The sequence below is a fragment of the Vespula pensylvanica genome, chromosome 1, assembly GCF_014466175.1.
Source record: "Vespula pensylvanica isolate Volc-1 chromosome 1, ASM1446617v1, whole genome shotgun sequence".
Classification (NCBI taxonomy): domain Eukaryota; kingdom Metazoa; phylum Arthropoda; class Insecta; order Hymenoptera; family Vespidae; genus Vespula; species Vespula pensylvanica.
The window spans coordinates 12,885,315-12,912,634 of NC_057685.1; the positions used below are offsets into that span (position 1 = coordinate 12,885,315).

The 27,320-nt window shown below is 34.4% G+C and overlaps 2 protein-coding genes across 3 annotated transcripts in view; one reads left to right on the forward strand and one right to left on the reverse strand.

Annotated features, from left to right (window-relative positions):
- Positions 1-27,320, forward strand: part of LOC122629427 (epidermal growth factor receptor) — a 113,626-nt gene that overhangs the window by 20,996 nt on the left and 65,310 nt on the right. The window lies entirely within an intron of this gene.
- On the reverse strand, positions 25,275-26,019 carry LOC122629486 (defensin-like). The gene is made up of 3 exons (XM_043812954.1): positions 25,860-26,019; positions 25,587-25,770; positions 25,275-25,317 (listed from the first exon to the last, which is right to left on the reverse strand). Exons 1-3 carry the CDS (start codon positions 25,936-25,938, stop codon positions 25,278-25,280), a joined length of 303 nt encoding a protein of 100 aa, XP_043668889.1. The 5' UTR covers positions 25,939-26,019; the 3' UTR covers positions 25,275-25,277.

Below are 27,320 nucleotides of genomic sequence, written 5' to 3' on the forward strand. Positions count from 1 at the left end.
TTTCGAGTGTCGAAATTTTTTTTGTCCATTTGTTTTTTCTTTACCAACTCGACGATCTGCAGAAGAGAACTTAACAAAGAGATGTTAATTAACGATAGTGAAGATCGAACAAGAGCTTTGAATTGGTCATTTGTTTATATCGCAAGCTGAGAAAGGTTCCTTTGAGTTTCATAAGAGAGAGAGCTTCGTGAGAGAATCGAAAGTTGAAAAATATTTAATGGGTTTATGAATGTGTGTGTGTATATGTGTATATATATATATACATATCCATATACATATGTATATGTGCGTGTACCTATGCTACGTGGGAGATGGGCAACACGGGTTGCGCACGATCCAACGTTTATACGATTGTTTGAAGAAAGATAAGAGCGTTCATTTCCGCGATGATGTTCCGGGAGATATCCTTAACACATGTTCATTGCGGCCTTCATGATATTCTCACTGGCCATTCCATTCAGTCTCGATATCTCGCGATACTTATTCGCTATTTCGACAATTAAACAGAAATTACTTGAATTAACTCGCTCATTATTTACTTATTCATCGATCGATCGAAAGAATGAAAACTAATTATGAGAAAAATAGATAAAAACGTGAACATGATCGAAGTAAGTGTATATATATATATATATACATAACTATATACTACTTACGTACTACGATCTATTTGTTATCTCAACGATAAAGTCGAGGTTGTCGATAGTTAGACAACAAGCGATAAATTTTCATCTACGTCTAACCAAACTGCTCGACGTATTATTTATTATTATTATTATTATTATTACTATATGGATAGACGGAGACCATATGGTTCTATTCCAGGAAACGTTGAGAAAAAAATATGCTCAAACTTTCGTAATATCGTTGCATCATCGTGAAACGATTAACGGAATAATAGCTTTTCGTTGGGATACTTTTCTTATCATTCCAAATGAATAAATAAATAGATCTTTCTATTATTCAGTTAGTTTGGTTTAGTCTTCAAAGAATTCATTTAATTCTTACAATACACATCGTAACACTGATATCATCGCAATAAAATAATCACGTTGTACGTCGAACGATCGTGTCACGTATTCACCGTGCAGTAAACGTAGCATTTGAAACGATTCGTAGTTTATTTAAGACGATTACAAATCGTCGTCTTCGTGGAAAGATTCTATTTTTCTTTGATTCTTTCTTTTTTCTTTTTCACAACATGAAAGTGTCTCTTTAGGATGAACGTCAGGAAGCAAATTCCGCATAAACGATTCTATTCACGAAACTCTTCTCACGAGACAAATAACGTTTGCGTTTACTACTTCTCTTTTTCTTTCTAACACGTTCTTACGGCCTTAGCGAGAGAAAATGATAATCGCGGAGAAAGGCGACTGAGATAGCAGCAAACGTGCAAATAGAATCCCAGCGAAGCGCGTCTCGTTTTTTTTCTTTCTTTCCGAAATGTTCATACGAGGAAGGCGACACACGTAGGTAGGGTCGATATCCATTTGAGGAATACCTAATGCAAGTCGTTTAATATTCTTCGACATCGTTGGAAGCAAGCCACTACGATCGATCGCTACAGGAAAGTAGTCGTGTCGAGATCGAGCTACGATTCGTTGATCAAAGAGCCTGAGTAGAATCGCGAAAATGGGAAAATATTTTCATCCTTCGAATATTCTTGATCATATATCATCAATTTATCTACTTAGGTGTACGCTAAACTATGGGAATTCTAATTTATATCTAATAGCGCGTACCACATCACCCACGAAAAATCAAACTCTTTAAAATTCGATATTATGCTTATCGATAAGTAATTAATCAATAAGTCAAAAATATTTAAATCAAGAACACTATATTTTCAATATTTTTTACTGAGAATTCCGACGTTATTCTTATTTATGAACCTGATATAATATAAATTAGAAAGCACATTTCATTTCCGAATGAACTTCGTTTCAAGACAGCGAAAAGATATCGATAAAGGACCTCTTATTGCTTGCCCTCGGATTTGTCATCTTATTTTTATTTCTGTTTTTTTTTTTTTTTTTTTTCTTTACGCATTGCTGACCATTCCTGCTCGCCCACGCTTCGTGTAAGCCGTACACATGTAAAGCAACCGGTTAACCATGCTCTTCCGAGTTAGGAATGGTAGGGGAATTCATAAATTTCGTCTATCGTATACTTTCGATTCTTCGAGCGAATAAACTCGATGGTAAAATTTAATATCGTTGCAAATATCTTATTAAATCTTAATTAAATTCTTAATTAATGTTTCCTACAAGAAAATATATCAATTACATACAGCTTACTTACAAAAAAAAAATAATAATAATAATATATATATATAATATTTGCTATTTAATTCGTCAATGGAAATATTATTAATAATAATAATTTTTATAAAATATTCTTGACGTTAAATGAATTTATTATCGTTACATTCGTATCGATTTTATGGAATTATCGAAGATATGATGTATTTACTCGCTAATATTGGTATCCATTCGCAAAACCAGTCACACCACGTCCGCTCCACTTACAAGAGAATCGAAGTGAAAGTCTTTCGGTCTGTTCTCAGATAATTTGCAGGCTCCTACAGGATGCAGATGTTGGAAATCCTTCTTTCTTCGGTGAGTCGCGAAGGAACGCCTCGAGGTTTTATGTGGAATATATCGTGTCTTTGCAACCAGCAAATAACGCGGACATTTCTACATCGAAATCGCGAATAATATTCCTAGTAATGTTTTTCATCGTGTTGGTAATATTACAAATTAGAAATTTTCTAAAATGCATCGATTTATAAATTTCAAATAGTTCAAAAGCGAATGTAAAAGGTATAGTAATAAAATACATAAATAAAATTAATTCCATCGAATTCGATTATTTCACATTGAATTTATTTAATAATGATTTACATTATTAAATAAAAAAAAAAAAAGAAAAAACGTTATCGTTCGATACAATTTTATTATTTGCTTAGTAAACAATTTTCTTATTTAATCATGTATTATCCAAGACATATTTACTGATCTAATATCTAATCAAATAAAAATGAACGTGTACATTGATCCGAGGTATGTGTTTAAAACATTCTATGTTAAAAACATAACTCGGAAAGAAAATTGAAAGAGTTAAATGTATATCGTGTTTCGTTAGAAAGAAGCATTAGATTCGGTCGAATCTTTTTACCGCGCAAAAGGAGTTTTACGAGGCACGAGCTCCTTAGACGATGAAAACCTTACGTAACGACATCCTCTCTTGCGATACCTCATTCGCTACCGTCTTTCGCGTGTAGTACGTATGTTCAACGTACTTATGTACGTATGGAGTGTGTACTTGCGAACAGGTTCCAGCATGAATTTGCGTCCTCCATTTAAAACCACTCCATGGCTTTCTTTACTCGGTTTCCGTTCGCTCGCCGGAAATCATTCTCGCGACAGATTGCCGACCGCTACCCAAATTTCTAAAAGAAAATTCTAATATCATCGAATCTGTCTTTTCAATGTACTAAACAATTCCTTTGTTGTCCTATTATCAATTAGAACTATCGACAATTATTATTACGATATATCTCGTATGTATGTATGTCAGAAAAGATAGAAGGAAAAAATTGATCATATTTAATATTTATAATTATAATAATACTGATCATAAAAAATAAGATTGATAATATTTATATAATAAACAAACTGATAATGAATACGCCTTGTGTATGTATATGTGCGTATATGTGTGTATTGCATCTGCAATAAAATTTAAAGTAAATATTTTTATAAAAACTGTTGATTGTCGACGGTTGATGGTCATTTTGATTGATCGTTGAAGTGTTAGTGATTATCCTTGTCTTTTCATATCTTTTATTTAATTGCTGTCATTAACTTTATTAACGTGAATATTATCCTTGAGTCGATGTTAAATCAAAGGACAATAATTACGTGTTGAAATAAATTCATAGTCGTAATCTGCTGCAGAGATTCTGTTTGCGCGTGCGTGCGTACGCGTGCGCGCGCCTAAATGTCTGCATGTATGTGTGTGTTTAGATAAGGAATGTATTTACGAGATAATATATAGCGTTTGAATATTTTTTCTAGCTGATGAATACATAGAAGAATAAAAGAGGCTCTGAAAATTGATTTAAATCATGTGTAAATACGATACACACAAATACATACGCAAACGTAGACGTATACACGTAGTTTATGCTATATATGTAGATGAAGTAATTGACGTTTGCGTGTAAAAAGTATAAATATATTTATAGTAGTAGTAATAGGAGTGGTAGTAGTAATAGTAGTAGTAGTAGTAGTAGTAGTAGTAGGTTCTAGTTAGTATACTTTATGCGCGAGAACGGTATACAAAGGCCCGCGACGAGCGTCAGGAAAAACAGCGAAGATACCGATCCGTGGGAGAGAATACGAAACACCTTCAGCTTTCAAAAATTTTAACACACGATTCTCTTCGATACATGATCTTTTTTCTTTAAAAATCTTTCTTTTTTTGATTTTGACTCGAAATATGTCGAAAGATCGACATCGACCATCGAAAATCGACGACTAATTAAATTAATTTTTCATGCAACGATTTTATTATTATTCTTTTTTTATCATCTTTTTCGCTTATATATATATATATATATATATATATATATATATTTCAATACACTAATATGTTTTCATATATTTTTATATTTTATTTTAATTTTTATTTTTTAAAGCAGCCACTAATCTTTCCAACAAGTAATATATTCTTTCTTATCGCAAAGTAATTGTTAAAATGCATTTTGGCGATATTTCCTTCAAAAAGTTCTTGTTCCAGTTTTCAAGGGAGAAATCAAGACTTCGTTATTTATACATACATACATACGAATGAAAAAAGTGTGTAAGTGCGAGTAATAACGCCCAAGGCGAAGATCGAACTTCTCGATCCTTTTGCGGTGTTCGTGTCCCTTCGGTGAGACAACGTTCTCACGTCAGCTGGTATTACGGCTCGTATTATCTTGGTCCTCATTCTTCTTCTTCTTCTTCTTCTTCTTCTTCTTCTCTTTCTTAGTCTCAGTCTCCTCTTGCACTTACAAAAGCGTCTCGATATTTGTCGACGACTTTTCATACCCCTTTTAAAAAAACTCAGACAGCTTAACGTTATTCAATTTCATCGACGTAAAATTTTATAATAATTTTATTTGATAAATAATATCATCTCAAAAGAATGAATATCCTCTACTATATCTTTCATCTTGTATATTTATTTTTTCTTTTTTTTTTTTGTGCGCGTCAATAATTAAGAACTATCCGTATTAGTAAGGAGAATGAAATGTGAAATTCTATTACGCAATTTCATTTTATTTTTCTTTTTAATTTTTTTTATTTACCTTCTATGTCTGTATTAATAATTAATGAAATTTATATTTGATGAAAAGAACAAACATGTTTTAATTACGCTGTCTCATTTTATTTATTTATTTTTTTTTTCTTTTTTTCTTTTTCCGATGCAATAATTAATTAGTCTCATTCGCTTTCATATGCACTTTAATAATTATTCTAAATACTTTTTGTTAAGTTTTCATATATAAATCAATACAGAAAAACAGAGAAACTCTTATCAATTATCAAAACAGATGTCTATTACGTTTACAGTAAAGCAATTGTTCAAAGAGAAGGTTTCCGTTTGCGTTCTCGTGATTGTGAATTAATCAGACTGACTCATTAATCGTTCGTAAGCGATCTCCTTTCGAACTCGCTCGATTGGCAGTAGGTCGATCATACAGACTGAATCAACGCTTTTAATTATAAACGTTCGTTAACCTTTGTAACCGTAGAAATTTACGTTAAAACCGACTTTAACTTTCCAATAGTTTCTTCACAAAATGCGATAGAGCAAAGAAAACTATAATCGATACTAGATGCTGTTTAAAGTGTAAATTTTGTGGACTGTTGCAAAGCAAGAAATATCGATGAAGAAAGAAATCGCTCGTGTCACGACAATGAGTTGCAAAAAAAGAAAAAAAGAAATGAATTTGTCTAAGATACGAATTGATTTTATGATTTTATTCATAAAACATGATGTTGCATTTAATACAGTTTTTTCTACTATTCATTTTGTGCAACATTTTTTAATTTTTATTTTCTATACTTACGTAATTTTATTTTTTTATCATTTTGGTAAAAATCTTAAAATAATAAATATATATATATATATTTTTAACATCGATTTTTAATATTCACTTGTGAAAAATGTTAATTATATTTTTAATTTTTCTATGCATATGTTAATTTCTAATTATTTTATATTTGCTTCTGAAGAAATTGAAAATATTTTATTCGCATAAATCACAAGAAAATATTTTCATAGGCTATATTTTTTCTTATATTATATACTATGCTTCTGAAATGTGTGACAATTTGCTGAAGTTGCAAAAACGTGTAACAAGATCCAAAACCAGGAATACGAGCTACGTCTTTCGAAATGCATCATAATGTTGGATAGTTTACGAAAATCGGTGACGTTCGTTAAAAACAATCTATGGAAATTTACCAGCACGTGAAAAGAATCGATGACACACAGGTTTAAACTGATTATTCGTTGTCTGCGACATTGTTTAAGAAATACTCGATATTTGTACCGTTTCAAACAATCGTCGACATAGTTTTGCATAGTATCTACATACGATCGATTACAAATCGTTAAGAAATTCGAAGGAGATATTGAAATTAGAAAAAGAATTAAAAAAAGAAAAAACAGAAAAAGGGAAATATATATACAATAAAAATTTCAGTTTATGTAAGTCCGCAGGAAAACGAATTTGAATACACGAGTATTTAAATTTCGACGTTTCCGTTATTAATAAACATTAAATCGCCCTTCGACCTTTCGATAAAAACGATCATAGTAAATCATTTTTGTGATTACATACACACGCATGCATATATTTCACCTTAACCATATCGTTACATGTTTATATCAATGGAATTTATTGTTAAACTAATAATATCAAGCCTAACATAAGTACGTACGTACTTATTGCTTTTAAATCATAGATCTAACGGTGTTGAAAGAAGGAAAAGAAAAAACGATAGTGCCAAGTGAACTGAACGATCCATCGGTCAAACCACAAACCGCAAATAGAAAGAGAATAGACTAGTATTATATCGAATTACTACTGTTTGCTTAGTATACGAGAATGATACGACTTGAACTTTAACCTTTAATAGATATATCGCTTGGAATGTTGTCCGAATATTATTAAACAACTTGACGTCTGATAATATGAATATTGTCAATATTAACAATAATACAAAAATTAATTTCCTTATCTAAATCGATAGTAATAGTAAAAATGAATAATATCATGTTTTTAAATCAATAATAAAAATCTTTTAATTACATTCCTTTTCCTTATTAGTTTCTATGATACTTTATTCTCATTACGATGGATCGATATAGATCCAAAGTAGGAAACACGAGTGATATATAAAACACTGACGTTTTAGATATTAACAATAACGAATGGTAATTAAAAGCAATTTTTGGATTACTTAAATTAATAATAAAAAAATGTTTAATTGCATTTCTTTTCCTTATATTAGTTTCTAATGATACTTCATTCTCATGAAGTTGGCTCGATTCAGGTTGGAAGTAGCATTTCCTCGTTATTATCGAGGAGAGATCATCCGGTTCTCGATCATCGTCGAGGTGTAGTGTTACGAGTTGTATCCTGTATCTTTTTTATTTCTTTTTTTTTTTTTGGAAGCACGTGCCTGTAAATGACCGGAAATCATGTCGTTGTCCTGATGAGAAAAAAGGTTAGAAAGGGTTGGAGGGTCCTATGGGGATGATTCTCAAGGGTTAGTAGGTAGATAGATAGGTAGGTAGAGAGAATAAAAGAGGAAAAGAACTGGAGGATGGGAGGATAGGAAGGAACACCTTGGTTCATCCTGTTTCCCGAAGGTGTTCCTCTTCTGGATCAACGAGTCAGGAAACTTTCGATGGGAAGATGAATACGACACTCGATATGACGACGGTGATGGTGCCGTATATATGTATATAACGTACATACGTTATGGGGAGAACTTTGGATCGAAGTTTTTTTTTCGAAGAAGAAGAAGGACGAAGAAGAATGAAGATGAAGGCGCCGTACTACGCCCACTTTCAAAGGAGTCCAACTTGATGTGTTTGCGCGCTCGCGCGCGTACATGTGCGCAAGCAAGACCAGAGCAGATGGTCTCCTCGGTCGATCCAGTAGTATGTTATTCACAGATACGAGGACGCTCGATCGTGCGAAAGAAGAAGCTCGTTTCGAGGAAGAAGGAGGAGACTCTGTGCCTTCTCTCGAGGAAACGAGCTCTCTCTCTCTCTCTCTCTCTCTCTCTCTCTCTCTCTCTCTCTCTTTCTCTCTCTTCTTATTTCTTTGCTCATCTTGATGTCTCGATGATGAAAAATTATACGAATTTATTTCACATTTCCAACGTACTCTCGTAAACTTCGAAATAAAAACTGTCTCGATCGTTAATTCGAATCTCTTGAAAAAAGAGAAGAAAGAAAAGAAATAAGAAAAAAGAAGAGAAAGAGAAAGAAGTGTTCACTTTTTTACAAATATTTTACAGCAACAAGTTGGAGAATCATTAAAAAGTAAACGTCTAACGGGTTTTCAAGTTTCTAGTCAGGCAACTCGAACGATCATCGACCGTCGACGCATATGGGTCGTTCTTGAGAATCCTTAACGCTTCTTCGGAAGCTTCTACCAAGTGTATTTACGTACGTATGTACACGACAAGAAACAAGGAATTAATATGCATAATTTGTTGGAACAATGGCGAGAACGAGGCTCGCTCTCGAAAGCGGGGTCGAGACCAAGCGAGTAAGAGACGACGTGGAAACGGCGAAAAGAACGGCTTCTTCTCGTGGCATCGTGTGTGGAAAAAAGATTATCCTATCCAAGATCATGCGAGAATAAGATTTTCTTTGATTCTTTTTTATCTTTTCAAATGATTACCAACTTGAGAATGACGTATCAGAAATCTTTTATTCTTCCTTTTCGAAAATGATATTCTTTTTTCTTTTTATTTTGTTAATTTTCAATGTGATATTTTCGAAAAGGAAAACTTTCATATTTCGCTTTTCTGAAGGCTCGGTATTCCCTTCGACGCATCGATATCTTATCCATGGACGACACGGAACGAAGTATTACGAGCGTATAAGACAATGAGGTCGTCATATTTTTCTTGTGTCCTCGCATGACGACCGAAAGAACTCTGAAAGTCAGTGGCGTATAAGACTGCCGGCCCGTCTTGCTTCCTTCTACTCGACGCTCTCATCCGTGACGCCCTACCTTCGCTTGCACATACGTAAAACGAATAGGTAAGCGTCTACTTCGAATATAATCTCGATTCGTTTATACATTCTTTCATTTCTTAAACGATCTTAACGATAGATTAGACGAATTTTGAAAGAAAATATAATTAACGTGTAGTAATGATCTTCTTTCCCTTTTTTATTTTTTTTCTTTTATTTCTTTATTTCTTCTTTTTACTTTACTTTCTTAATTACATACGGAAAGAATGGAAAGTAGTAGAAAGTAACTGTAATAAATAATAACATTTAGAGACAGTGATGAAATTGAACGAGATACGAAAATACTTTCCAAATTCAGCTGCTTTTATTCTTTGTTTTCTTTTTGTCTTTTAATTAACAATTATAATACTATCGCGATGAACGATCGATGATTTCTAATTAATGTAATTAAAAATTTTAATAGTGGATCACGATCTGTTTTATCATCATTGTCGGTAAGTCAGCTCTCTGTAGATCATTACCGACTCGTTATGGTCCGTAAAGTCTAACTACTTGATCGACGATGAAACGAATTTTACGATGGATAAGTAGAACGAAGAAATTTTACATTACCGACGTAGAAGTCAGCCGTTCAGGTTCTTAGATACTTCGTTGGCGTAACAATCTACTGGCTAAAACGAGGGAAAATTTGATATTTAAAGAATCTACGATGATTTTACGAATCATTTAAATGTGCTTTTTTTAATGTTAATGTTCATAATACTCATCGTTTTGAATTATAATTTTAAAACAAAGTTCATCGACAAAAATTGTTAAACAAGAATTACATATATGAATATTTTAAAAGCTACATGATCGCCGCATGAAAAAGTAAATCTAGTTTATTACAATATTCTTGAAAAGAAGAGAACACGACTCGTCAATTTTCTCTGACACGATGAGTGGTATGTGTATTATCCGGACCTTTCACCGTAAGATCTGAACCCGTGCCGATACTTGTTGGCTCTATGGACGAATCGTGTGTTCTTACCTCGAGTTTGCTCGGCTTAAGACAAATATTGAACCATGGTATGCGCGAGCTGGAAGGAACTTCAACTAGTTCCAAGAAACTTCGACTCGTCTAGTACATAGGTACATACATAAATACGTGCGAGCAATGAAGAAAGATTTAACGACGACGTCTAGCGTAAAATGATTTAATGACGCATTCCAAAGTGGTCTCTCTTTTGTTGAAGATAAAACAAAAAAGTTAGCAAAACTTTACAAAGAGCCTTACAATTCAATATTTATCTTCATCTCAATATTAAAACTAAATAAATATGAAGAAAAAATTAGAAAATTTCGAAAGATCGAACGATTCATAAATCTAGATAGGATCAAGCAAAACAAGATCATTGTACAATTAAAACACAGATATTTGACATTATCGAGTTTCGATCTAAAACGTTCGCTAATATAAGATCTCTTTGAAGAGGATTAGATGAAGAAGCAGAAAATCTTCTCAAATCGACGACTATTCAAGAAAGAAAGAGAAAAATAGAGAAAGAGAGAGAGAGAGAGAGAGAGAAAGATCTCGCGTGTATGGAAAGGTCTAAGAACGAACGCGGGAACGCGTTGGAAAAAAGATACTTTTCTCTCTTCTCTCCCATAAGCTTGTACCTTTGTGTATACATATGTATGTGTGTGTATATGGGTGTGTGCATTTATATATGCATATATATGTATATAGAGAGGAGCATATATACGTGCAAAGGTACGTCCACTAGCGACGAGGTCGACGGCCTTTCTAAGGATCGAGCAGCATGTCCAGCATCACCTATCGGACGGAGAGCGAAACTTACCTCGTAATCCGCATTCTACGAGGAGAGAACGAAGACCCGTTACTAGAAGAGATTTACCGCGTCTTCGTAATAACGATGTTGCTAGGCAAGTGAATTCTATAAGAAAAAGTAAGCCATTTTTCTATCGGCTCTCCTTTGGCCTCGAGTTTTTAATATCTTATCTTTTTTACTCTATGAAAACACTCGATACATAGTTTACCTCATTCGCATCATTCTCACTTTTCAAAAGTTCTTTCACCTTTTCAAATGTCCAATAATTCATGTAAGAATATATGAAAAAAGGAAATTCTTTAATTAATACTCGACTTCGAAGGAGAGAAAGGAGAGTCTGTTTCTCGATATTCCTTCAAGGTCACTCGATTCCTTTCGACGGAAAAGGACGAGGTTGCGCAATTGTGTCACAGAATCGATAGAAACTTAATTAATCGTAGGAAAGAAAAGAAAAGAGAGAAAAGCGGAAATAGAACATCCTTGTAACGTCACAGAATGTTATAAGGAAACATCTGCTTGAAAGAAAAATAAAAGAAAAGGACTCGTAGATAAGAAACAAAACTTTGGATGTAACACCTTTCATTTATTTTTATTTTCTTCCTCTTACGTACTTTACAAGATATGTCGAAGATAAGGAACGCGCATCAATTCCGCGAGAATTTTCAAAAAATTTTATTGAAATCTCTCTCGAAAGATCTTGGGGTTTCAAATAAATATATACGTATCAACTTTTAAACGCGATGCTCGTTCCCTTCCAACGCGTGTACGATTACGACAGTCGATAAGTTCTGACCACGTAAGGTATTCGGTTCTACAGCCTATGATGCATGCCTAATTGCCTCTAATGGCTGTTTTTTGAAAGCAGTTCCCTCCCAGTTTGACTCGGCACATATATATACGCAGACAGACACATATACATACGTTTTTTCCAAGCAAAATCGCATCTTACCAATTAGCGTCATTATTTATCGCAACCCTTCCTATCGATTTCTGTTTATCTTTCTCTCTATATGTTTCTCTTTTCCTATTTATACATACATACATACATATATATATATATATATATATATATATATAAAATTACAGTTGTCTACTTACATCATTAAATATAATTTTATCGTTCGCATTAAGTACCTTTTTATTTATTTTTTCTTCTTTGTTTTTATATTCAAAGTGTAAAAGGAGACGTAGATATTTATATTCCTTGTACATAACGTCGTCCTCTCTTCGTACATAATACTAACATACTTTCCCAACAAGCCTACGTCATGAACGTAGATAAATTTACGTCTAAGAGAATATATGTATATACATACGTAGGACCATCGTGTCAAGAGAAACGTAGTATAAGTAAGTTTACTTGACTCGGATTAATAAGACAGCCGATTCGGCACGAAGGAAAAAAAAATAAAACATCGCGATAACGATATTAAACGTACTCGTATCACTCGTCGAGAATGATACGAACGATGATACCCCTCGTCCAGATGTTTCCGATGACAAGTTTGCCAATGTCGACGTGGTTTTCTCGTTGTGATTTAAAAAAAAAAAAAAAAAAAAAATGTTCGCAATTGTTTCCAGTTTCATACAGTTAAAGAAAAAGAAAAGAAAAAGAAACAAAAAAAAATAGATAACAACTCGAATTAATTTTTATCGGAATTATGATTTTGTCAGATTCAATCCAATTGAAAAAATTCTGCTGTCCTTTCCATCCGAGTAGCGTCCAAATTATACACATCAATCTTCTTATTTTTTCTTTCAAAATGAAATTTCCCGCGTGGTTACATAAGAAACACGCGATATATCGCGAAAAGGTTTCTAAAAATCAGAACTTTCTCTCTACTTCGTGCGTTTCCTCACGCGCAATCAATGTCAGGATCGTTTGCCGAGGCCTCAATCTCATCGTCGAGATATCACTCATGGTTTATTAACTCGAAATTAAGATGCATCGTAATCATCGTGACTTTCTTTACAAGTCGAGACGAGTGATCAGTACAAAGAGAGGAAGAGAGAGTGAAAGAGAGGGAGAAAAAGAGAGAACGTTGCTGTTCCTCGTAATCCTTCGATGAGATTATAATGAGCACGCGGACTCTTTCTCAAGTGCGATCGCTCAGGGCTCTATTTCTCCTTCGTAATCTTCACGAGGCAATTCTGATGGACGCTTATGTGAATGATTGATCTAACAAAAATCTATTCAAGTACTTCCTACTCAACGTATTTCCAGGAAATACGAATATCAAAGTAATAAATATATAGACATATATGCATAGTTTATATAATCCATATATGTATATCATGTTTTATAATTAATATATATTAATTGTAATAGAAAAAACATTTCGAAAGGAAATTAAATGGTGCGATACATCCTTATAAAAATATTTGTTAATCGTCTTTACGTCTCGAATTACGGCCGTAAACGTTTTAAGTTACAACCTACTTGAAAAACAAAGTTTCATATTTTTTTATTCCAACACCATTGACATTGAGTAGCAGGTCTGTCCCAAGATTTCCTGTCCGTCCACTTCTAGATGTGTTTATGGTCTTGATTATCCTAAAAAACGGTAGAACTCGTCGTCTTTCAATTTCAGCTCCGTATATCACAGCTAATCCACGTGGTCCACTCTATCTCGAATCGTCGTCGTCTGCCCAAAAATGGTTGGCTATCGATGTATACGAGAGAGAAGGAGAGAGAAAGAAAGAAAGAGAGAGAGAGAAACGGACAAACAGACAGACAGAGAAAGAGCAGAGTAACGTATACGACGCAAATTAGGCTACCTGAAGAGCGACGTGCAAGAAGTATCGCTCGCGATTAGCAAGTCGTCTTACCAAATTTAGCGAGTTGCCGAAAGCGCCGAGTTCCTATCGCCAGTCCAAATCACTCGGCCGAATCGTTACATGTCACGACCCCTTCCTTCTTCCCTTCCTTAGTCGATTTCTCCACCCTACTCGAATGTTTTCGAGCGTTTTCATGAGAATGTTTCGCTGATCTTTAAGCTTCAAACTGCGGGCATTAAAGCCAAATTTGGAGCGACGGCTGCCCTGCATTATGCATCGTTCATCTTACCCTGAATGCCTATGGTAAAACTCTCTTGGATGGTATCATAGATGAGTGGGATCGTTAAAAAAAAAACACAAAGATCGTAAAGAAAAAGAGTTTAAAAGTGATCGATTGTCGGCGAGTGTCTTCGATGTAATCTAAGTAAATATTACGTGTTTTTGTATCAATATAAAACTTAAAAATTAAAGAATTAAACTAAAGAATTAAAAAATAGTAATAATACTAACTTAATAATTTTGATAATTAATCTAATCGTAAAGGAAAATCCCAAAATTTGATATTATTTGAAAATATTAGTACCTCTAATGATATAATAAAATTCTAATAAAGAGTACAAATAAACACGCATCGATATTTTTTGTTGAATGTTTTTACATAACACCGTAGATATCGCATCAAATCATCCGAATCGAAAATCTATCATCTTTATTGACGTTTTAAGCATGCTACTTTTATTGGTATATCCTAATTATATATGAAATTCCAAATAAAATTTATGATTTTTCAATAAAATCATAAAGGAAGAACGAAATTAAATCCTATTTAATACTAAATCACAATTCATAGAAATGATAAAGCGAATCAATTGGCAAAAATTCTAAAGCTATTAACTCATAAAATTCTTTACCCAAATCTAAGATAATCAACATAAGAAGATGCATTTGACAATACTCTAGATCTTATAAGTAATAAAGCATTGATCAAAAGCACAATATAACGAATAGAAAAGCAAAATCAAATCTTGGTATGCAAATAAAAACTTGCCGCAAGAAATTATTACTACTATCAATTGATGCGGATCAAGATACTACTATCTTGCTTCTTTGCTTGCGCATGTAGATTTAAAAGATTAGACGCAATGTCAATGCGGTTATGAAAATCAAGGCTTTAACCACATACTGTGGCAATGATCATTATTTAACGAGCCACGACTAACGTTTATAAAAAATCTTCACAAACAAACAATCTTCCTTACTTTCTCATATACTATATTGAAAACAACTATAACATTATATAACGTGTTATATTCATTTCTAAAAAATTATAACATCACGATCTAAATTAAATATTATAATACGAATCATAATATTGTATCAAAGTACTAAATGTTCTATTACAAAATAATTTCCTTAAGGAGATTGAAATTGCTTGACACGTGATGTGTAAGGAGATTCGATTTTTCATAAGATAATGAAACAAAGTGAACTTTATAATATAAATTAGTCCAACTTTATTAATATAAATTAGTAACATTTAATTTTTCAATAAACAATCGTCGTTCTCAATAAACAGGGTAAAAATAATATCAATATTATAGGAATCTCTAAAAAAAACGAAACAATCATCGTGCCAATCTAATTGCAAAGGCACGTGGCGCAATCAACCAAAACTCGTTAAGACGGAATTAACTGTTGACAAAAAAAAAAAAAGAAGAAGAAAAAAGGAGAGAAAAAAATCCTAGATAATTACGATTGGAAGGTAGCGACAAAACCAAGTCGATTATCGAAGTTGCTTGCACCTACGTGAGCGCTTGGCTAGGGGCTTGCATTATCGTTCTCCGTTTCTTGTTCCAAGCGCCAGACGAATGGTCCTTATTGGTAGCACCAAACGTGACTCGCTTCGGATCACCTCGATCTTCTTTCTTAGTCGACGGAACGAAGAAGTTTCGCGCGATGTCTCGCGAGCCAACTCGAACGTACTTGAGAAACAAGCTTGAGCACGACTATCGCTTAGTTTCCTTAGTTAACAACGTACCTACCTATATTTTCTTCTGTCATCGTGAAACGCTTACAAGCTCGACGTTCACCGACGTTTACAAACGCGTTTCTTACAATTCTTCTAAATAACATTCCTATAAATTCTCTTGAAAGAGAAGTCTCGTAACTTCCGCAAAATATACATGTCCAATCATATGAATATCTAAACGTGTATCTAACATTAACACGTTCAGAAAATTCTTTCACACTCGATTATTCCGTCAATAAGTACGAACAGAATTATTTATGAAAATAGCGAAATGATTGATAGGTGAACGTTAAAAAAAGAATCATAAACATAGACTGTTTTTATAAGATCCATTAACCAAACGCCTACTTAGGAAATCAAATCCAAACGTATATGTTTCTTTTTCTAAACCTTCTAATATACCCAAAAATCGTCGTGGTTTTGTCCTAAAATGGACAGACGAAGTAATGCGTGGGTTTACCACTGACTCGATAAAAGCTCGTTCGTTCGTTTTCTGTCGACTCCACAGGTAGTCGTCGTTGCTTCATTCTAATCAATTTCTCTTTGCAATGAGTTACTTATAACGGAACTAATCTCTTTCGAAACCATTTACAACGAGATTGATTTTATTATTTCTTTTTTAATATTCGATGTTAGAATCATGGATGGGCACGTCGATCCACTTTTCAAGTACGGATATCACTTGGATAGATTATACGTGTTAAAAATAAGACGAAATTTATCTAATCTCGTTCGATATCGTACTGTCCTCGAGTACGATCGTCTCTCTCTCTCTCTCTCTCTCTCTCTCTCTCTCTCTCTCTCTCTCTCTCTCTCTCTCTCTCTTTCGTTCTCACTCTTTCTCTTTTTCTCTCTCTGATTCGAGTTAATCTCTCGAACGAAAGAAACGAAACTACGTCAGTATCTAAGTTAGTCTCGTTCGATGCGTGGGATTTTTGGTCGATATAAAAAGGAACCGCAGTTTGGAGAAAATCGCAACACATAACATCAGCCGACAGCTGCACCGGCTGTGCTAATATTTGGCAGACACCTCGCATCTAGCTCGAGAGAAAAGAAGATAACTTTAACTGCATGCGAGTTTGCAAAATTTTACTCACTGCTCTAGTTCCCTTTCTCTCTCTCTCTCTCTCTCTCTCTCTCTCTCTCTCTCTTTCTCTCTTCTTTTTTTCTTATCTAATATCACTGCTATCAATATGATTGTACGGTATTATTCCGTAATGTATTTTTTATTTTTGTTTTTCCAAGTACCATCATGTAATTTCTGTAACTCCTTCTCTTTTTCTCTCAAATTTTTTTCAAAAGATAACATACTTTCTTCTCTTTAAAGATGAAATAAAAGAAGAAAGAAAAAACTTCCCATTTCCGTAAAGATTGAAATAAATAATGACGTCTCCCCTCAACTAGATACTTTCTAGAATCTCCGACTTTCACCGATCGAGATAATCGAAGGACGCTATGGTAGACTCGTGACTGTGATGAAGTTCGTCGAGAAATGTACGAGATGTCTGAGAAATAATAAATCTCCATTAGGATCGGTCGATGATCGTCGAAAGTCCATCGAACTCGTTTGCTCCCGATCCTGCAGTTTTCTTCGTTGCTGACCACGTCTTCGACGTATTCCGGGCTAACGAGCTAGACACAAAATTAATTCCGATCCCGATATTATCTTTTGATTTTGCTTCGAACTTTCGTAAGAGGAGAGGTAGACATTCGTGTACTTACGTACTTACCTGTGCCTCGAGATTTCACTTGGCACAGCTGATTTGGCACATGACAAAGAAGTTGAAAACGATTCTTCAAATTTACCTCGATTATCGTTTGTATAATATTGACGTAAAAATAATTGCACAGAACAATTATTTTCTTTAAGGGATCATGTAACACGTCAATTAAAATACTCGACGATACGAAAAATTCATCGAACTTCCGAGAAACAGAGAAATTCGTGTTTGGTACGGCAAACTAAACTTCTACGATTACAAAACAGCTTATTGTTTTACGTCCAGTCGCAATTTCACGCGAGATCGATCGATATTCTACAACAAGAATCGCCATATCGTTTTCAATCTTATTCTAATCGCATATCAACGACAAACGATCCGTCTATTTTGCTACTGCCCATAAAATTATGTACACGAGAAATGTGAAAGACTTTTTTTCGAAGAATTCGATTACCAATTAATCTTCTTTCGATTCGTCGAAACTCCGGTAGCGAGAAAATACGAGAAATCTAATTAGTTTCTTAATCCGATCAAACCCGATAACTCGAGATAAATCACGGAAGGAAAGGAGAAACGAATTGGAAAGTTACGAGATGTCGTTTTATAAAGGTGACTAAGACAGGATCCGTTAAATTCTAGTAAAGGCTTACGCGAGCTCAACAACGCCCACGTAACGAACGAGAAAAAGTCACGATGCACAATCGAAAGGTTAAAATTAAATTTATTTTCTGTCTTTCTTTTTTTTTTTTTTTTTATTTTTTATCAAATAAGAAACGATAAATCAAATCAAATTTTATGATTCTATTTTAAAGCACTTTTATGCTTTGATATTTAAATACTTATATATCGAAGTAATCAGCTTATAAATTTCAACGATAGACAAATAGAAATATTATCTTCCAATGAAAATCTGAAATATATCTGTTGAATTTTGAAAGATCGTGAAATCGTTTAAAGAAGAAGCAACGATCGATGAGACAAGATCTGGGAAGGGTTAGCCGAGGAAGAAAGGAAACTCTAGAATCGGAGGATTCGTTCGGCGTACGATCGCGGTATCGCGATCTCGCGAAGCGAATCGGGCCGAGCGACATGCGGGCAATCGATAAGGACCTTCGTCGTCCTGAGCGTGACCACAAATCAATGCGGACGTGGACCTTAGCGACGGCCCTTCCCCGCCATCGCTAAGGTAAGGGGCCATTAAAGCGCGTTCTCCATAAAATATTTTATCCGGTTTGCGGATCGATTTGCAATCCGTAGTGCTCCTCCTCTCTTTCTCTCTCTCTCTCTCTCTCTCTCTCTCTCTCTCTCTTTCTCTTTCTCTTTCTCTCTTTTCTTCTCCTCGAGGTCCAGTGGGCCGCCTTTTTCGGTGCACCAAATTCATAAATAATGGCTAAAGACCGGCCCTCCATCGTGTATCACAGCCTGAATTTGTAGTCTTTAGACCTTTTAAGGTTTTTGCCGAACGAACGTGCTCTCCTCGCCCGATTCTCCTTTTTTCCTCTACTCTCTTTCTCTCTTTCTATCTTTCTCTCTTTCTTTATTCGGTATTCTAACATTCGCGCGCCAATCGAGCTAACTCTTTGTAACAAGAACGTTGAGAATAAAGAAATCCAAACTCTTAAACCTCCTGCGAAGTTTCGACGACGATTGCGTAAAATCTTTCGAAAAATTTATCAGAGCTAATATCTTTTTATATAAAGTTATGATCGATACGATTTATAAAAAAAAAGGAAAAGAAAAATAAAAAACAGACAGAAACAGAAAGAAGTAAAAAGGAATCATTATTGATGTAAACAAATATAATAACAAAAATTTACCTTCGTTCTTAACACGGATAATTTTAACGTAAGCAGAGGAGAAATGTCATAAGTTGCGCAACAAACTAATGATAAGGATTTTTCATTCCTCGCACCAAGAAGCTAAGGATTCGTCGTCTCGTAGTCTCGTTAACATTCCACTCGCGATGCGCTTCGCGGTGAATTCACCAGCTTCGCTGCTTGTATGTATACTTACTTCTTCGTCTATGCGTTCACTGACTTCTTCCTCAACTCCCGGAGTACAAACAGTTCTCCTTTCTTCTTTCTTGAGAAAGAGAGAGAGAAAGAGGGAGAGAGAGAGAGAGAAAGAGAGAAAGAGAAAGATAGCATGTAACAGGTAGCTCGGACAGATAACGGTAGTGACGACTGACAACGCTGACGGAACGTTTCTTTCCGTTCGTCTTCTCTTCTCGAGCGTCTTCTTCTTCTTCTTCTTCTTTTTTATCTACGTTACAATCACAATATACGTACAAAATGTATATTTTATTAGAAGTGTTTCCGTGTATATATATATATATGTATGTATGTATATGTATATGAGATAGACACCGATCAAAGCAACACCGATTCTCAACATCTCCTATTCTCTTCCTCTTTCTCTTACCATGAATTTAATAAAAAAAAAAGAAAAAACAAAAAAAAAAGAGAAAACACGCCCACACGTGTGGAGGAGGAACGTTACTTTTCTTCTTTCTTCAACTTCAACCGATTCACACTAATTAGTCACACCTTCGACATAGCTCTAAGTTTCCTTAATGTCTCGGCTCTTTAAGACAGAAATAAAAAAGGTGAAAAATGAGAAACAGAGAAAGGGAGCCCTTGCCAATGGCGACTAACATTTTTCAGCGGATTTACCTGCTTCGTTTTTACGTCTCTTTGCCGCGACTCCTACGTTTTGTTCCTTTTCGTTCGTCGTAAATTTCGTAAGACCTTTGGAAAATGGTTTCGCTTTCATGTAACAGATTCTAGTGATATCTCTTTTGAAACTTCTTCAAAGACTCATTTCTCTAATGATTTTTTCAAACTAGATCGTTTAGATTAATCATCTTTCATTCGATACTTATTTTTCTCTTCGATTTCGCTCTCATCGTCACATGCATATTCTCTTTCTCCATTTTTTTACTTTCCTTCCTCTAATTCAATTCCCTTAATTTTCTGATCTGACATGCTATCCGTCTCTCATCTATCTCACACTATACAATCATTCTTCGTCGTATATCCAATTTTTTTCGGAAATGAAGAAAGAGAAAGATACAGAAGAAGAAAGAAAAAGAAAAATCAGGCAATAAGGCTATGGTATAAACTCGCACGACTGACCACCAGTCTCTCTTGGGCAGCCTTGGTGCAGCGGTTATGATGTTCTTGTTATTAATTTGTTTTGCGCGCTACCCGCAACACGTCGTGCGGAAACCAGTTTCTCAAGAGACGTATAGGATTACCGTGCTCTCGTGTGCGCGCGAGCGCACACCGTACGATCCTAAAAGAAAAAGAGAAAGAGAGAGAGAGAGAGAGAGAGAGAGAGAGAGAGAGAGAGAGAGAGAAGAAAGGAGAGAAGAAAGAGAGCGAGAGAGAAAACAGACAGCTTTCGGACGAATAACGCCAGGATGGATGCACGACGAAAGCTCTCTCGTAATTCTTAAAACGATCTGAAACTTTCCTTATCCCTTCTCAATCTACGAACCAGTTTTTAAATTTTCAACTGGATTCCTCCTTCTAAAATTGTAGACTTCTTTTTCGAAAGAAAGATAAAGAAAAAAATCGCCCTTGAGATCTTAAATCTCTTGGAAATTTTTCGTGTTCGCTCGAGGATATTCCAGTTTCTTTGTTGAGATTTTGAATTATTACAATAATATAAAAAGAAAAAGAATAGTGAGACGAGATGGTACGGGTATATATATGTACGGGTTACGGGTATGTAAATAAGCAACATTAATGAACCATCGCGTAATTATTTATATTCCATACATAGCTATAATGTTTGACCGAAAACAAAGTCGGCTTGTGAAAGAGAAAAAGAACAGTCAAGCACGGTCGAAACCGTTAAATCTAAAAAAATTCTCGTCTTCGTTCGTGTAAGTAAATATAAGTTTTTTTTTCGAAACATTAGATTATTAAAACAATAATAAAAAAGAAGAACAAATATAGCGTTAGGCTAAATGATGCGAGTATACAAGTAAACGTTAACAAAACCTTCGATTCAATTATCACTATTTTCTAATAACTAATATCCTCACGCACAACTATCATGTTTCATGTAAAAGAAAAAAAAATAAAAATGCAAGATGAAAATATAACAAACGATTTTCTTCGTTCGATACCTCCAAACAAACGTGAGTCACATATCGTTTCGTTGTTCGTTCTTACGTCGGACGCAAATCAACGATAGGAGAAACAAATGTCGCGTTGTACGACGAAGTAATACACCGTACGCTTTCCGACTATCGATATATCGCTACTGGGTCACGTAAGCCTTAGCAATCCTGTATTATACACGTATATATAGCCTAACTCTTTATTTATGTTTTCCTCTTTCGATTGGTCTCGAAGTACAAGAGAACGAACGTGTGGGCTACGTTTCAAAACGTTTAAACTAAAACGTTAAAGGTGCGTCTAAATCGTTTGGTTAGCACGCTACTCGAGATCACAAGGAGAACATATTTCGATCTATTCGACATACTTACACATATAGATACATAGACATACCGTACTATGTAAATTAGTGTTTTCTACGAAGCTTCGGCTTCAGTGAAGCGAACTAATCTCTATGAAAGCCGAAGAATATATGTATGTATATTCTCTTGGCACGTTACAATGCAAGCAGCGATGCTTGGCTATTGGTAAAAGACTCCAACCCAGCGGAATTTTAATTAACGCACACGGGCTATGCTCATTAAAAATTTCGATCGCCTCATCGAGTTCGTAACATTGATCTTATATCTCTTCCGTCTTTCTCAAGGGATGTAGATCAGATTCGTATCTCGACGTTTGCCGATAGTATTGAGATCAAACGTCGATTCTCTTGACATATGTCAAGGTCCGAGATGAAAATAATCGTATGTTTTATTTGTATTTTTCGAAAAAGACGAGCAAGACCGAATGATGGAAATAATGAACATGATCCTTGCTTTTCTCGACAACAATGGCTGACTCATCCGATATATTATACCTGACTCGAATGTTAACCAATGAACTAACTCTCTTTGCTATCGCGATCGAGAAAGGTAGATTTCGCGAACATCTACAAATTATCGTTGCTCGTTAATGAGTTAATAATAAGAATAAATGATCTATAATGAGCGGCATAATTAATGTTGTTAATCATGTGAAAATGTTCTTTGTTATCTACTGGAACGATATGATTAAAGAATTTATGGATAAACTCATTTTAATCATCAATTCAAATTTCCTTTCGTTAATAATAAATTTCGTTTAATGATATCGTTTCGTATCTTCGATGACAACAAAATTGGTAAATCGTAAAGAAATTTGTTTTAATTCTCCGAAGATTAGCATACTCGTAGATGCAATAGCCCTCGCAGGTTTGGTTTATCCATCGAAGCGTAAATATTCCTGTTCTCGATATTTTTCAAAATATAAATTATTCCTTTATTTTCATTTTCACTTGTTATCGTTAAAACGTCAAATTACCTACATTTTAACGTAACATCCTTAATTGGCAAAAATAATATACGAAAACTTTAGAAATAATATAGTCCGTGGTCTATCTATCGAAATAATAAGGTAATGTAAATTCCTTCTAATTATACGAAAAATTATATACGTTATTTTAATTTCCTTCAATTACCATTGAAACATATTATCGTTACAAACAATTCATCTAAATTAATTACGAAGATTAATAACCTATATCGATGTAATTTCTAAGAAATAGAAAAACAGATTTCCAAGACTGACAAATCAGTTATTCGTGACACTTCGCACTTAGTGCTTTCGGAACGAGTCGCGAAGCGAATTACTCGTTCGTTGCGGGAGAATGGAAAGAACGTCGAACGCGTCGAATGAATGAAGTTCTTGAAAAAGGGACGGTGACACCGTTCGCTTGGTCTTCGCCGAGTTCTTCCGCGAAAGAAGAAAAGAAAGAAGAGAGGAAGAAGCGGTTAGCATTCGAAATTAATTACCCTCTCGACTAGACGGTGGAAGAGAAAACGAGAAAGAAAGACAGACAGACAGACAGACAGAGAGACATAAAGACAGAGAGAGAGAGAGAGAGAGAGGGAGGGAGGGAGGGAGGGAGGGAGGGAGACAAGAATACGGTTGTGCGTGCCACCCGGAACGAAGCGTTCTCAGGACGTCGTATTTGCATGCGACATGACGGCAGAATGCGGTACCATTCGTCCCTCGACACCGATTCCCTTTCTTCTTCTCTCTTCTCTTTTCTCTCTTCTCTCGTCTCTTTTTCCTCCATACTTAAAGATTTCTTCTCTTTCTCTTTCCTCTCACCCTTCACCCCATTATTCTCTTTCAAAGTCATTTTCGTTTCAGACGAGCGTGTCGATATGAACGAACACTCTTAACTGTTGTGAGTATCGTCGACGAAAGGAAAGAAAAAGAGGACCAAGAACGGCTTTGTTAATTATTCTAATTAGAGGCAAGCCGACGTGACCATACCGGCGTTGCAAGACTTACCATAGAATATATATATTGAAAAGATCGAGAAGAAAAGTAACGATCGAATTGAAATATTTTCGATTCGACCTATAGGCTCGTTCGTTTAACCAGAAATGATTTTACGCTTAAGGGATATCAATAATAATGCGAAGATGATTCGATGTGTTCGTTAGTTGTTTTCTAGAGGGTTTTATAAAAGGGAGAGATAGTACTACTCGGTGATAGAGATCTTGCGAGATATCTTCGATATACCTTTTTCTTTTTCTTTTTTTTTTTTTTTTCTTGAGAGCCGAAGAGGTTGGAGGTATACCTGGTGGTTCTGCTATCAGAGAAGAAGAAAAAGAGATTGAGAAGGAGAAAGAGAAGAAGAAAGAAAACGAAAAAAAGAAAAGAAAAGAAAAGAAAAGAAGCATCATGGCGAGAGCGAGCGAGTGCGGCGATCCAGCCGCGATAACTTTAACGCACGAGGAATGTCGGGCTCGCCGAGTAGGCAATTATAACTCCGCGTCTCGATCTCCAAGCTGAGTGCACTTTACGAGAAGGTGAGAGAGAGAGAGAGAGAGAGAGAGAGAGAGAGAGAGAGAGAGAGAGAGAGAGAGAGACAGAGAAAGATAGAGAGGAAGAGGAGAAAAGAGAGAAGCTGTGGAAAGGGAAAAAGCTTCGATACTCTTTACGAGAAAGACAAGAGATAGGTACACTCGGTACGTTCTTAACGATTAATGGTCGTCGACCGGTCCTTCTAGATATCGAAACGAAAAGACCTCTCGAAAATGTCTCTGTCTTTGTTTAATTGTGAGAGTAAGAAAGATTCTTCTTAAAGGACAAATCGATTTTTTTCTGTGTACGTAAATATTATATATTCATATATATATGTATGTATGTATGTATGTATGTATGTATGGATGTATGTATATGTTGTGTTTTAAATTCTATGAATTCCTTTTTAGAGAAGAATCTTGAATATTCGTATTTTTCTATGATACGAGTATCAACATTTTCTTTTAATAAAGCGGATTCAAAAAGGCCTCCTCGAATTCATTCCTTCGTTTCCGACGGTTGAATTTAACGACGTTTTTTATTGCAGCAACTGTTTTATTATCTTGTACGTACAAAAATTAACGGTTATAAAATAGTATAATTCGTGTTATAAGTAGTAGTCATTTCGGTGATAATAATCTTTTTCTTTTTTTTCACATTAGCCGAAACGTTTGTTGAATAAGTCTTTGAAAGAATCTCTGAAAAAAGATTAAATCGAACGATTTAGACAATTGAATTTTTAATAATTATAGTTGGATATTATTTTAAAGCTTTGTGAAAAGAGATAAGTTTACTATTCGATAAGATACATATACATAAATCAAAATGATTCTTCACAAACTAAATCATATTTATCTTACATATAGATTGTGAGAACGCTTCTACAATATATATACATATACATAGTTTTATACTCGTATGTATCGAACAGCAAACGTGTTAAAAAGCAAAACGATAAATAACTTACCGTCGACAGACACAAACACCGCTACCATTGCAATGTCCACCTGCTTTACCCATACTTAAACAATTGGCAGCACAGGCAGTGTCACCAACGAAACCACCAGCAGATAAAAGGTCACAAGTTACTCTTCTCTGTCTAGTAGCACGTTCCCCTACCTCTTCGGCAATTTCTTCGAATAGCTCAACTTCTAATAGTTAAAAAAAAAAAAAACATTAAATAATATTTCGTAGTCAAAAATTTCTTCTTTTTTTTTCGTAATCTAAGTATTTCGTTTACCATCTCTTGAATCGTATGGAGCAGCCGAGATAACCGCTACTGCAACAAGTATTAAAGACACAAGAACGTAAACCTTCATCTTTGACTAAACGTTTGAAATTTCGATTATTAGCAGATCGATACTCGACGATTACTATGATCAGACTTGACGATTTCTTAGATTCTTCGTTCATTATATAGTAGAAATCATGTAAATACCCGATTTCATAATTAAGATAAATAACGGATTTTCCTGAATTAAAGATAAAATATTCCCAAGTTATTAATTCATTGTTTACATACATACGCAAAATTCATTTTATATCGCATGGGAAAGTTAATTAATCAAATCATTCATTAAAAGCTGATAATCTCGCAAATGTAATAATGATATACGAACATTAGATAGAAACGAATTTTAAAATCTTGTTTGTGTGTATAAGTGTCACAAGCTTGAAAAATGATTACAAGACATATTGGAACTTTATAAAGTAATAATCGACAATCACATAAGATTAAAAGCGATAACCTTCGAGTCAATGATATACATGAACTTTGGGTCATTCATGACTATTAGCAGTTTAATCAAAGTATTTCTCTTCATTTTCCTCGTATTTCATAACGAGGGAATCCCTGTATAGAATACATCGAATCGAACGTATGTTTGACATATTCACAATTTGTTCGATTTACACGTGTCCACGTCATCAAGTTTTCGTTGTAATGCTCGTGTAGATAGACGAAGTCCAATGGTCTTGTGAAAAGAAGAAAAAAAGATGAAAAAGAAAAAAGAAAAAAGAAATATATATATATAAAAAGAAGAAGTCCTCATCGAGGAGCAGAAGGATCCATTAGCAAGAGGAGATAGCAAGGACGCGGAATGAGGCACTGGCCGAAATGAGCCTGTCGGAATATTTTACTCTCGAGCAACCGATAAAACGACCGCTGCCGGAGGTCTTTAAGGAGCTCGATTACCGTTAACGTCCTTCGCACTATACCGGATTTAACTTCTCCAAACTATCTACTATAAAAATTTTTTTCAAATTTCTACCAAGTCGTTTATTCGTGCTGCGAATTTTTTACATTACGAAAAGTACTACGTTCAATATAAAAATTGAATGTATTTAATATTCCAATAGTAATAATAATAAATAATAATAAATAATAATGTATTATACAATATTTATTATTAATATATATATATATGTATAATATTTTATCAAAATATTATACACAATATCAAAATATATACTTATGTGATATTACATTAAAAGATAAAAATAATATTAATGATTAATATATAAATAATATTATGTTACGATAATATTTTAATATACATAAACTTCGTCCATGATTATTAGCAGTTTAATCAAATTATTTCTCTTTATTTTCTTCATATTTCACAACGGGAGAATCCCTGTAGAAAATACATCGGATCGAACGTACGTTCGACATATTAATTTAAGTATCGTATGTTATCTT